This window comes from Oryza glaberrima, chromosome 12, assembly GCF_000147395.1.
Source record: "Oryza glaberrima chromosome 12, OglaRS2, whole genome shotgun sequence".
Classification (NCBI taxonomy): Eukaryota; Viridiplantae; Streptophyta; class Magnoliopsida; order Poales; family Poaceae; genus Oryza; species Oryza glaberrima.
The window spans coordinates 8,764,956-8,778,348 of record NC_068337.1 but is presented as its reverse complement, the minus strand read 5'-3'; the positions used below and the strand labels follow the sequence as shown (position 1 = coordinate 8,778,348).

Below are 13,393 nucleotides of genomic sequence, written 5' to 3'. Positions count from 1 at the left end.
CGTACAAACAACTTTATCTCTAAAATACTATCACTGTTAAGGTTCCGTCCATCCAGCGCCGTTAAATATACTGTTCATCCTATAGTAATTAACGTCAGCGATGATATTTTTGGGATAAAGTTATTTGTACGATGGTATTTCTTAAACTCACACTTGTCGATGACATTTCTTGAATTTAGACGCTTGTAATGGCATTTCTTGGATTATCTCTTTTTTTTGACGTTGGTAACACGCGAGAAAATGGACATTTAGCCACGTTCAGAACAGGGTTTCGCTATAATACCATCCCGAAAACGTGTTTCGCTAAAATGCCAATATGAAGCGTGTGCTCACCGCCACTTTGCCATTTTGGCCCTTTTCTGTATTTTCGAAATCATTTTCGCTTCTCCACCAGGTGATAAGACAAATTGCCCTTCGTGTCCTCCGTTCCTGTCATTGAGGAAGAGGAGCTCGTCCTCACCGGCCAATCTCCATGTCCACCACGAGCAGCTCACCGTCTTCCTCCCAGACGGCGAGGTGGCCGGTGAGTCCTTCGACATCTTTCCCTTCCTCGACCTCGTCACCTCCGCTGACTACCTTGCCGCGGTCAACGACGGTCTCCGACGAGGTCGCTTCGCCACGGTTGACGACGGCGGCTAGGGTTTCGAGGTGGCCCCATGGCCTTGCCGGCGACGGAGGGTTCGCCGGTGACGGAGGCGAAGGGGGACGTGGTGGAGAGGCAACAGCAGCTGCTGGCGAGCCTCACCGGCGACGGAGGCGGAGGGGCGATGGAGAAGCAACAACAGTTACTGGCGGAGATGGAGCGCAAGCCTCCGCCGCTGCGAGGCCTCCTCGACGACCTCACCTCCGCCTCCGCCTCATCGGTGCCGTCCGGTGGTGGTGAGCACCCGCGCACCCAAATGCCCTCGTCGGCAGCGGCGGTGGGCTCATCCGGCGGCACTGCCGGCCATCCTGCCCTCATCGACGGCAGCTTCTACGGGAAAGGATGGTGGATGGAAGGGCATTTTTGTCTCATAACACACTGAAGAAGCGAAAATGATTTCGAAAATACACAAAAGTGCTAAAATGGCAAAGTGGCGGTGAGCACGCGCTTCATATTGGTATTTTAACGAAACGCGTTTTCAATATAGTATTATAGCGAAACCCTGTTTTGAACATGGTTAAATGTACATTTTCTCGTAACATGGTAGCCCATGATAAATCCTCCTGAATCAACGCCTCGGAAATGGCGCCTTCGCTGTACAGCCTCTCGCCCTCTCCCGGTCTCCGCTCCCCCTTCTCCCTTCCATCCGCAAGACGGCGAGAGAGGAGAGGACCCCATCCACACACGGGCCGACGACCAGGGGGACTCATCTCCATTCTCCAGTGGACTCAAATGCACTGCTTCTCTTCATCTCTTCCCCCATCTCCGCCGGGCCGCCCGTACTGGTCCAACGTACAGTCCAACTCCGGCGGCCAACGACCCCTCAACTACCAGCTGCCCCAAAACTGGATCCGCCACTGAGAGTTAGTTACCACTTACCAAGGTATATCTCCCCCTCGTTCATATCGGCGGCCGGCGAGGGTGAGAAATTGAATGTGTCACCCTGTTCTTGGGCAGCTGCGGCCGGTAAAGAGAAGGCGCAGGTGGACGGAGCAGCAGTGAGCGTCGCCACCGGGGTGATGGGATCCCTCCTTGCCAAGCTCTCTGCGTTGCTGGGACAAGAACGCGGGCTTCTGAAAGGTGTCAAGGGTGACATCAGGTTCTTGAGAGATGAGCTGAGCACCATGAACGTCTTTCTGACGAAGATGGCCAGTGTGGAGGATAGCCTGGATGTGCAGGTGAAGGACTGGAGGAACAAGGTCCGGGAACTGAGCTATGATATCGAGGATTGCATCGATTTATTCATGCACAAATTGAATCGCGGGGATGATAAGGTCAACATTGTTCTCAAGATGGCAAAGAAGATTAGAATGTTATGGTCAAGGCATCAGATTGCTAACCAGATCCAAGAACTTAAGGCTCGTGTCAAGGAAGAGAGCGAGCGCCGTTTGAGGTACTACTTCAGCGAGTACAATGCACATGTCGACAGGACTAAAATTGATCCCCGCCTACCAGCGCTTTATGTTGAAGAAGAGAAGCTTGTTGGTATCCATGGCCCTGTGGAAGAGATCATTGAGTTGTTGAAGAAAGATGATGGTTCGGGGCAAAAACTCAAAGTGGTATCCATTGTGGGTTTTGGCGGACTCGGCAAAACTACTCTGGCTAACCAAGTATACAACAAAATCCAGGATCAATTTGATTGCTCAGCTTTTGTATCTGTTTCGCAGAGTCCTAACATAAAGAAAATTTTATTTGATATGCTTAAAGATGTGACCAGCCGAGACAACTCTGATGATTATAAGCAAATTAAAGTTGTTGGGGTCAAAGGAGATAAATCCGATGATGAGAGGCAACTCATTGATAAGCTCAGAGTATTCCTAGAGAATAAGAGGTACAAACAAATATCATTAGCTATCTCTTTGATTCATAGCACGTTAATCTTTAGATCCTAGAAATTAGTAAATGTAACCCTATCATTTGGTAATGTTGTCCTTTTATCTATGGCATAATTTTTGACATGCTAGTTTAAGACCTTGCAGTTATAAGTATTACCTGAATTTCCTGTGCAACAGCAAATTCTTTTTTGGTGCAACAGCAGATTTATATACTACTACATATGTTTGTTAGAGCCTATTTTGTTGTACAAATGAATAACTGTATTGAGTATACATCTTCATTTGCAGTGTTCTTTAAGTCCGAGCCAACAGAACAAGTTTTGTAACTCATACATATTTCCCTTTTTTTCCTCCAATTACTGAGGGAGCCAATATATATTAGCATGATTTTGTATTAAAATTTCTATAGATGCAACTCAGAATTAATTTATAGGATGCCAGTAATGGGAGAGTCAGTTGTGGATTAGAAGTGCTGTGGCCATGCAGCTTGAACAGTTGTCTTGGCTTGGTGTCACAGCATCCTCTGCTATTGGCTCTAATTAGCTTCATTGCAAATAAGCATTCCTTTTTGATGAGCATTATGGGCCTCGTCTGGTTTGAGGATGTAAATGACCTTTTGTTCTGATCTGACTAACAGAAAGGATAGAAATAAATAGTAGGGGGTATGGTCCAGAGTGTTATTTCACATATTCTTTTGATTCTAAATGGCATTCTCCTAACTGTACTGTTTTAAGTAGCATATACTACAAATACCTCATGTATGAGTATGAGTCCTAGGGATGCAAGCGGGGCGGGCTAGCGGGGTTTTTTAGCCCGCTTATGTCACGTCTAGTTCATTTTTTCTTCTAAATTTTGTACTACCATGTGGAAAATGAACTAGCAAGCGAGTTTTTATGCTGGTAGCGGGACTGCCCACTTGCATCCCTCAACATAGAATGTTCGACTGTGCTAGTTAAAATTTCTTGTTAAATCAAATTGACTGAGACCTGAGGGAGAGGCTCAAGACACATGACAGATAGTGATATAATTGGTTGGCACCCCACCGTGCTTTTTCCTTGCTTTATAACCCGAGTCAGCCTAGCTGCTGCCTGCTGCAACATTTCTTGAAATCCTGGCATATGCTACACATTTTGTAATTTTAACAACCCCAACAGCAGTGTACACCATCATTTCTAATACTAAGAATGCCAGTTTTACTCGAAATTTACAAAGAAAAATGGAGATCCATGCATAATAACCAAAAAACTGTGATAGCATCTGCAGTTTGGATGTAATGTAAAAGGAAAATACATGCAACATTGCAATTGAATGTAATGAAAAAGGAAAATACATGAAACATTGAAAATGTTTGCTGGCAGAGAAATCTAAATGTAGTGTACTAGTGTTTCATGAGAGTGAGAGGTACCAAGTGTTAGATATAGATGGCTGCCCTGCACATATTATATTTTCCTTTTAAAGTTTGAGGTGAAGAATACTTGATTAAAATTGAGCGATAAAATGTGGTAATATTGCATTTATAACACTATATATGTGTATTAAATTTGTCTTCCAGAAGCGTTCCGGACAATTAAAAGTGGCATAAATATCTAATATATACTTTTAGAGTGGCATAATATCTTCTGCAGTACTTCTCATGAGATGTATACTGCATTTTTAAGTTAAGGCAGACTAATAATCTCCTACATGTACATAGGTACTTCATCATTGTTGATGATATCTGGAGTGCATCTGCATGGGAACATGTGAGGTTAGCTTTGCCTGAGAACAGTCTTTGTAGTAGAATAATTACAACCACACGGAATGTCAATGTGGCAAAATCATGCTGCTCTGGTTTTCAAGGTTCTGTTTACAACATTCAACCTCTAAATGAGCAAGACTCTAAGAAGCTATTTCTGAAAAGGCTTTTCCACTCAGACTCCAATTTCCCTACTCACTTGGAAGAAGTTTCACACGCAATCATTAAAAAGTGCCATGGCTTTCCATTAGCGATTATCTGTTTAGCTAGTCTGCTAGCTAGTAAATCTGATACAAAAGACCAATGGGAGCAAGTGCACAATTCTATCAGTTCTGCGTTTAGTTCACAAGGGATGAGCGATATACTGCTGCTTAGCTATTATGATCTACCCTATCATCTGAAGACATGCTTGTTGTATCTTAGTGTATTTCCAGAGGATTATAAGATTGATAGAGATGAACTGATATGGAGATGGATAGCTGAAGGTTTCATCACTGAAGTGAAGGGTCAAACATTGGATCAAGTTGGAGGGCATTACTTTAATGAGCTTATCAACAGAAACATGATCCAACCAGTTGACGTCATATATGATGGTACAGCAAGTGCTTGTCGAGTGCATGATATGGTGCTTAACCTTATCATATCCATATCAGCTGAGGAAAATTTCCTCACCGTAGTTGACGGGCAAGGGTATAAATATTTGGGTAATAAGATTCGACGGCTCTCATTTCAGTCCAACTCTGTTGAGAATGACGTGAATGTGGTTCAAAAGATCATGGACAACTTGTCACAGGTTCGTTCGCTAAGCTTCTTTGAGGCCCCAGAGAAAATACTTCCTTTCTTAAAATTCCATTCATTGAATGTATTGTTTTTAGTGGATTATAATTTTTGTCTTGGTAATGAACACATTAAATATCTTGGAAGTTTTTTCCAATTGAAGTATTTGAGAGTCGCTTCTTATTGCATTACCCAGCTCCCAAATCAAGTTGGGAACCTCCATTACTTACAAACTCTGGATATACGTGGCAGTGGAATCAAAAAGTTTCCGCCAACCATAGTCCATTTGCATAACTTGGCTCGTCTACTTGTCGGCAATAATGTGCAATTGCCTGATGGTATTGGATATCTGCAATCCTTACAGGTGCTGTCTTCTGCTCGGTTGTATAAACCCCTAAAACTTGTGGAAGATCTCAGGAGATTGACCAAACTAAGGACGCTTGAGATAGTTCTTCATGGCAGTGACACACTTGGTGCTCATGAGATGGGAAGGTATGAGGAAGCTTTGGAGTCTTCTCTTACTGTGTTGGGCAAACACAAAATTCAGTCACTCGAAATTTCATGTTGTGATTACTTGAGAGATAAATTACTGGATTTGTTGTGCTGCACTGTTCCAAACATTCAGAAGCTTGTAATATCTGGCAATTGCATAAGTAGGCCTTCTCAGCAGATGCTATCTCTTGTTAATCTCGCTCACCTAGACATCTATTTCCAGAGGATTAAGCAGGAAGATCTCAGTGTCCTTGGAAGCATATCTACTCTGCTCTACCTCCGGTTGAAACTGCATTTTGTGCCTGACGAAAGGCTCTGTATCAGCAGCCAACGAAACTGCATTTTGTGCCTGACGAAAGGCTCTGTATCAGCAGCCAACAATTCCAGAGCCTGATGGAGTTCAGATTCATATATTATGAGGGGAGTGGCTTGAGGATGTTATTTCAACAGGAAGCAATGGCAAAGCTTCGACGGTTACAGATTCGGTTTAGAGCAGAGGAAATGGAGTCTAATGCAGGTTTCGAGTTCAGTTTTCATCACCTCTCAAGCCTGGAGGACCTTCATGCCACGATTAGTTGTTATAGAGCCACTAGAAGTAGCGTGGAGGCTGCAGAAGCTGCCATCAGGAATGCAGCTAGTATCCATCCTGGACATCTAAAAGTTTCAATCATAAGAGAGTGGGAAAGCCGCATGGTGGGGCTCAGAGAGATGAATCTTGAGTATAGAAATGATGTAAGGAGGATGTTCAGAAAGAGGACCAAATGGCAGTTTCTTCAGATTTTAGAAGTCCTTTCAGGTCCGTATTATCCCCCAGAACCGAAAATACATTGTTTTAGGGCCTATTATATTTTGATTTTGATCCACCCTACGATCTTTTTGGGAGATTAGTTCCACAAATGGTAGATCTGTACTGACATTTTTTTTTCTGTATGGAATTAACTTCCAATAAACTGCAGGACCAGCAGATTGGCCAACCACGTAATCTGATATATAGAGGATTAGAATCAGAGATCCATATCAGTGTCTGTCACAAGAATTAAGAAGCTATGCAAGGTATTGTTTTCCCTCTAGAGACAGGAATGGAATTCTTTTTAATGAATGAGTAGAGTCAAGGCGCGTGAGTTGCTAGTTCGATTGATTGAGCTTGCTACCTGGCTATTTGTATCTCCCTAAATATTTTTCCTCAAAATTACTTTTGGCACCCAATAAGGTGGAAAGCAGTTGTTACTTTCTCAGTTCCAGGCTATATCCAGATTCTGGTAACTGTTTTTCTTTTTATTGAGTGAAATGGCGGGAAGGTCCCTGCTGGAAGCTTTTATTAAGAATATTATATACAAACATAATTCCATATGCTGGCAGTTGTTCCAATGAACTGCATTTATTTATATATATCAGATGCCTTTCTCATCTTGTGATAAATTGCACCAGTACATAAATAGAACTTGAGATGTAGTTCATTTACATCACAACCATGGTTATAGCCTACTCGCGCTCTCCGTACTTTTTTTATCGATCTTACAAGTCACAGCCCAAAAATTCTTTAACTCAGGTAGACATGCCTCATTTATGCATTCTCCTTTTTCTTTTTTAATCATTTGTTGCATAAGTATGAAACTAGCTAGCCTAATTTAAAACCATACGATTCTGAATTGTGCACAATATGAGAGTCTGCAACAAATGCAAACAATGGAATATAGGAATCATTTTCAAGTTATTAGATTGTCTATAATTACTTAATATGATTCTTTTATGAAATTTTAGGTTTCATCTAGAACCTGTAAAAGTCCCAAAAATGCTAAAATTAACAATGGATTACTGTTCTCAAACAAAAAGCGATCGATATGCGAAACCTTAAAAAATGGAATCTGTACTCAAAAGTGTCCACGCATAAAATATTTTTAAATTTTCAGAAATATAAGCTATCCCTACTAGGCTGGTCATACTTGAGTCCACTTAAAACATCAAAATTTGAAGCTTGGAAAGCAGAATATGCCCTGCCCCATTCTTCACCCTATTCTCCACCACTGGAACTTACCTGAGTGCCAAAATCCCTGCTTTGCCCACCTGTTCCCTGGCCACCACAACCCAGCTAGCCACTTACCACAGCACCACATTATGTGACATGGTCCAGAATGTACTTCTCGGCAAAAGTGTTATATATGACAAATATGCGGCGCCTGAGGTGAATATGTGCACGCATGATATTGTGCATAAGTCGTTATAGAATGATTTACAAAACCGTCTCTGATAACCATGTCATAGAAGGAACCGTCTATACTGAGGTTTGTCAACAAAACCATCTGTGATCGTCTACTTTTACATATACTTCATCTATCCTGCATATATTAATCTTGCACCAGTCTACTGATGGTGGCTTTCACTTCTCAACCACCTTCTCTTTTGTAGTTTTAATCCTGGGTATCTTAAAAGTTTGTAGCAACTTGATACTTGGATGGGGAACAAGAAAAATCTTGGTGAATACCCATTGTGTTGTTGTTTTAAGCATTCTATATGGATAATAGTCTCTTCTTACTGACTATGCTTAACTATCTAGACTCTAAAGTATTTCATGACTGATGGAATTGACAGACTGACTCCTAAAAGGTAAGAATTTCAAAAACTGTAAGTCTACTGAAACTGGTGTTAATCTGGCATGACTTACAACCAAATGGAAAAATATATTCCCTTCCTGATGGAACAAAAATAATCTATGTTAAAAAATAAAAAAAATTCAAGTAAACCCCTTCTAGAAAAGTAGTAAATGACATGTATAATGTTTTTCCTCTGAGATTGGAGCTTTAATAGTGGTGAAACTGCTGATTGTAGTTAAGTGGGATCAGGTATTCTTGGCACCTAAGTACAGCTGGAGTATGTTGAAATTATATTACAGGCATGAATCATTAGAATAACAGAGCTACTCCAGTAAGAGATTTGTGAATAACCATTAACTGATTGAAAATCATTAATTAATTAATTAAGAACACCATGAACACCAGCACCATGATTCTAATCCACACCTTGTAACTTGAAGATAATGGAAGTAAAACCAATATATAGTTTAGTATATACTATGCAATGTAGATAACATATCACATGTATCCTTGTGACTTCTTTTTGGCAGAAGTGAACTATGCACATTTCAAAGCAGAGACAGCCCATGTTACAGTTATTTAAGGACAGCATGTTCTAACAAGATGCTATGTTTAAATAAAGCTATGGTGTGATGCATGCGGTCAACCTACTACTATTATATGTCAGGTGTGTACTTTGAGGCAAATAGTCAATTGTGGGCTGTTAACTTATTGTCGCGAGGAAGGGGTTGTGCAACACGATCCAACTTATTGTAGAACCAACACCGTTCTATCATCCACAGCCACTGCATCATTTCATTTCTGCGCTCCTCATCTACTATTGAGCCACTCAATTAGAGTTAGTCAGAGAGGGCAACATGGCTGGAGCTATAGTGAGTGTTTCAACTGGTGCCCTGAGCACCCTGCTTCCTAAGCTCTCCCTGTTGATCCAAGGGGAGTACAAGCTTCTCAAAGGCGTGAAGGGTGGGATCTCCTTTCTGAAGGATGAGCTGACCAGCATGCATACCCTTCTGGTGAAGCTGGCAAACAACGAGGAGAACTTGGATGAGCAGGTGAAGGATTGGAGGAACAAGGTGCGTGAGCTGAGCTATGCTATTGAAGACTGCATCGACCTTTTCCTGCACAAGGTGAGCAGTTCTAATGCTAAAGCGGGCCTTGTCCGGAAGACGGCAGCTAAAATTAGAAAGTTATGGTCGCGCCACAAAATCGCAAACCTAATTGAAGAACTTAAGGCTCGTGTTATAGAAGAAAGTGATCGCCGTTTGAGGTATAATTTTGAAGAAATTGCTGATAATTTTAGCCATGTTCAAATTGATCCTCGACTGCCAGCACTCTATGTGGAAGCAGAGAAGCTTGTTGGGATTGATGGTCCTAGAGAGAAGATTATCGAGTGGCTGGAAAAAGATGAATCTCAGAAACTCAAAGTAGTATGCATTGTGGGCTTTGGAGGTCTTGGAAAGACAACTCTTGCAAACCAAGTTTATCACAAAATGAAAGGTCAATTTGATTGTTCTTCTTTCATGCCAGTTTCACGGAATCCTAATATGACAAAGATACTAGCTGATTTGCTCAAAGAATTGGGAAGTCGTGTTGATACATCAGACGATGAGCGTCAGCTCATATGCAAGCTCAGAACATTCCTACAACGTAAGAGGTATGTAGAAAAACTGCGAATGGTGTTTTTCCATATATTTTGACCCTGCTTGCGTATATTTCCCATGTTAAAATAGCTATCAGTGTAAAGCTCTTGTAGAGTCTGACCTTCAATTTTTGCTAGATTGCAATATCTTTGCAAGAAAAAAAAAAGAAAAACTTGATGGGCACTCCGCTCATTGGTGCTTGCTTAACATTTGCATGACGAAATGTAAAATGAAAGGGGCAATCTGCACAGAAAAGGTAGAACCTTTAAGCAAAGGCTAAAAATAGTGATAGTGTGGCTTCTTCATTGGTCATAAAAATAAACCACCCATAGTTTCAGTGATTATGTTAAGGATTAGATATATAAGCAATGCAATACTGGAACGAATAACATGGCATTGAACTTAAGGTCTTGTATTTACATCTATGCCAAATATTACAAAAGTAGTTTGTTAAAGTTGAGAAGTGATTTGGCACAATTTATATAAAGTGCCGAGTTCATCGTAAAAATAATACTCCTTCCGTTTCATATTATAAGTCTTTTGATTTTCTTAGTCAAACTTCTTGAAAGTTTGACCAAATGTATCGAAAAATATAGCAACAATTGTAGCACTAAATCAGTTGAAAATATTGCTATATTTTTCCATAAACTTGGTCAAACATTCAAAAAGTTTGACTTGAAAAATGAAGACGACTTGTAATATGAAATAGAGGTAGTAATAGCAAGTCTGGTGTGTGGGCATCTCAGGCAGGGAATACATGCTGTAGCTGCAACAAATGACAAACTCCACCTTAGTTAAAAATTGGTTTCCTTTCACCTAAATGGCCAATCTATTAAACTTTTACAATCTAGTTCTCAAAAGGAATTGATGGTTTTTGGAGCAGGGCAGCATGGCATTTGCCAAAAATGACTGCACAATATATAGCTTGTTCATTTTAAACTCTATGATTTATTAACCAGATCACATTTTCTCAATGCTAACCAGGTACTTGGTCATTGTTGATGATATTTGGAGCGCAAAAGCATGGGAAGTTGTCAAATGTGCTCTCCCAGAGAACAATTTATGCAGTAGAGTAATTTCAACGACAAGAAATGCAGATGTTGCAACATCATGCTGCTCCTGTTTAGCAGGATATATCCATAACATGCAGCCCTTAAATGAGCAGGACTCTCAGAAGCTATTTTTTAAGAGTATTTTTGGGGACAAGTCAGCATGCCCTCCTTACCTTGAACAAGTCTCCCATGGAATCATTAGCAAGTGCCATGGATTGCCATTAGCTATTATCAGTATAGCTAGCCTGCTAGCTGGAAAATTACATATGAAGGAGCAATGGGAGCAAGTGCACAATTCTATTGGTTTTGTGTTTAGTCAACAAGGAATTAGAGATATACTGCTGCTTAGCTACTATGATCTTCCGATAAATCTGAAAACTTGCTTGCTATATCTTAGTGTGTTTCCAGAGGATTACAACATTGATAGAGAAGAGCTAATATGGAGATGGATAGCTGAAGAGTTCATCAGTGAAGTGAAGGGTCAAACACTGGATCAAATTGCTGAGAATTACTTCAATGATCTTGTAAACAGAAGCATGATCCAACCATTTGACATCAAGTACGATGGCAGGGCAGATGCTTGTAAACTGCATGATATGGTGCTCGACCTTATAATTTCCCTGTCAACACAGGAGAATTTCACAACCATAATGGAAGGGCAACAATATAAATGTTCTAATAAGATCCGTAGGCTGTCAGTACATTCAAAATATCTGGAAGATGAAGTAATGCAGGAGATTATGACGAATTGCTCGCAAGTTCGTTCCATCAGCTTCTACGAATTGCAAGATCAGGAAATTAGTCTTCTCTCAACTCTTAATTCTTTGAGAGTGCTAACTTTTAATAATTCCCACCATCTTGGTAACAAAAGCATTAAATATCTTGGAAGATTTTTCCAGCTGACATATTTGAGCATCGCTTCTCGTGGTATCACTGATCTTCCAGAGCAAATAGGAGGTCTGCAGAATCTACTGACACTAGACATTCGTGGCAGTAGTGTTGAAAAATTGCCATCAACAATAGGTTGTTTGAAAAATCTGGTGCGTCTACTTGTAAATGAAGCTGTGAAATTGCCCAATGAGGTTGGAGATCTACAAGCCTTGCAGCAGCTGTCATTTGCTGGTAACTATAATTCCATAGTATTTGTGGAACAGCTGAAGCGGTTGGCAAACCTAAGGGCGATTTCCATACGACTGCATGATAGCGCACGACTTGGTCATCATGATATGGCAAGGTATATGGAAGCTTTGAAGTCATCTCTTGCTGTGATGGATAAACAAGGGCTCCAATCATTGGACATATCCTGCTTTGATACAGTGATAGGAGAAAAACTCATGGATTTATTATGCTACACACCATGCCTCCAAAAGCTTGTCATACATGGTTGTTGTATCGGTCTGCTACCAAAGCAGATGGCGGTGCTTGTTAACCTCAGGCATCTTGAAATATGGGTTAGAAACATTAAGCAGGACGATCTCTGCGTTCTAGGAAGCATACCCACTCTGCTCTTCTTCAGGTTATTTGTAGTATGTGGACCTGATGAAAGGCTTGCCATCAGCAGCCATCAATTCCGATGCCTCAAGCAGTTCATCTTCGTAAGTTACGGAGGTGGGCTGGAGATGTTGTTTATGCAGGGAGCAATGCCTGAGCTCCGATGGTTGTCTCATGAATTCCGCGCACATGAATCAGACTGCAAGATGGGTTTTGAGTTCAGCTTAAAGCACCTTGCAAGCCTGGAGCACCTCAAAGTCACAATTTTTTGCCATGTTGCCACCAGAAGCCGGGTGGAGGCTGCAGAAGCTTCGGTCAGGAATGCAGCCAGTGCCCACCCAGGGTGTCCCATATTTGAAATCAATAGATGTGGGGAACAAAACATGGTAGATGATAAGGTCGACAAGGAGGAGATACTCAAGGATATAGATGCTCATGAAGTGGTTCGGCGTGACATGAATAACTGAAATTGCAGTTTGCAACACCCTATGTGAGATTCTACTTCTACTGCTGCTTATAATTTGCCTGAGACAGAGGCTAAACTGCTAGCCACATGATCACTATTGATGCATGGAAACTAAGTAATCAGACCTTCCAATTCAGAACCATCATCATTTGGTTTTGTCTAATTACTACCAGTAGTACTGGCAAGTAGACCTTCTAGCTTGATTTGTAAACACATTGAGCTTTAATATTTCAAAATGCGGGTAGCCGGACTGCCAATGAGCATCTCTTGCTTCAGTTGTACTTTACTCTATGTACGCCGAAAGTCTGCAAGCTTTGAGTAATCTCTTCTGCAATTACTTCTCCGAAAGGACCAAGATAAGAAAACATTATGTTTCTAAACGTTTGATGCTGTTGACTTTTTAAAACATGTTTAACCGTTCGTCTTATTCAAAAAATATAAGTAATTGTTAATTCTTTTCCTATCATTTAATTTATTTTATATATATATATATATATATATATATATATATATATATATATATATATATACACACACACACACATATATAGGGACGCGCTAAACCGCACCCAGGGTGCGTTATAACTAAACTACTCCCCTCACAATAACCCCTCCCCCCCACCCCCCCTCCTAGCGCCCCCCCCCCCCCCCCACCCAAATCCATCCCGCAC

General features: G+C 41.1%; 2 protein-coding genes across 3 annotated transcripts; both read left to right on the top strand.

The window, feature by feature from the left end:
• Positions 1-656: 656 nt before the first annotated feature.
• On the top strand, positions 657-4,162 carry LOC127756253 (disease resistance protein RGA5-like). Its single transcript, XM_052281643.1, has 2 exons — positions 657-920; positions 1,246-4,162. The coding sequence occupies exons 1-2, from the start codon at positions 657-659 to the stop codon at positions 2,533-2,535; spliced, it is 1,554 nt and encodes a 517-aa protein (XP_052137603.1). The 3' UTR covers positions 2,536-4,162.
• Positions 4,163-5,873: 1,711 nt separating this feature from the next.
• Positions 5,874-13,089, top strand: LOC127757607 (disease resistance protein RGA5-like). 2 transcript variants are annotated; one of them, XM_052283156.1, is made up of 4 exons: positions 5,874-6,278; positions 6,439-6,535; positions 8,741-9,727; positions 10,698-13,089. In XM_052283156.1, the coding sequence occupies exons 3-4, from the start codon at positions 8,931-8,933 to the stop codon at positions 12,721-12,723; spliced, it is 2,823 nt and encodes a 940-aa protein (XP_052139116.1). In that variant the 5' UTR covers positions 5,874-6,278; positions 6,439-6,535; positions 8,741-8,930; the 3' UTR covers positions 12,724-13,089. The 2 variants fall into 2 exon arrangements, with proteins under 2 accessions (XP_052139116.1, XP_052139115.1); XM_052283155.1 differs by having other exon boundaries at positions 8,604-9,727.
• The last annotated feature ends 304 nt before the right edge of the window (positions 13,090-13,393 follow it).

Coding starts and splice junctions, on each gene's coding strand:
- LOC127756253 (XM_052281643.1), top strand. CDS start 657: ATGGCCTTGCCGGCGACGGAGGGTTCGCCGGTGACGGAGGCGAAGGGG. Junction 921..1,245: donor TGCCCTCGTCGGCAGCGGCG/GTGGGCTCATCC, acceptor TTCGCTGTACAG/CCTCTCGCCCTCTCCCGGTC.
- LOC127757607 (XM_052283156.1), top strand. CDS start 8,931: ATGGCTGGAGCTATAGTGAGTGTTTCAACTGGTGCCCTGAGCACCCTG. Junction 9,728..10,697: donor ACATTCCTACAACGTAAGAG/GTATGTAGAAAA, acceptor AATGCTAACCAG/GTACTTGGTCATTGTTGATG.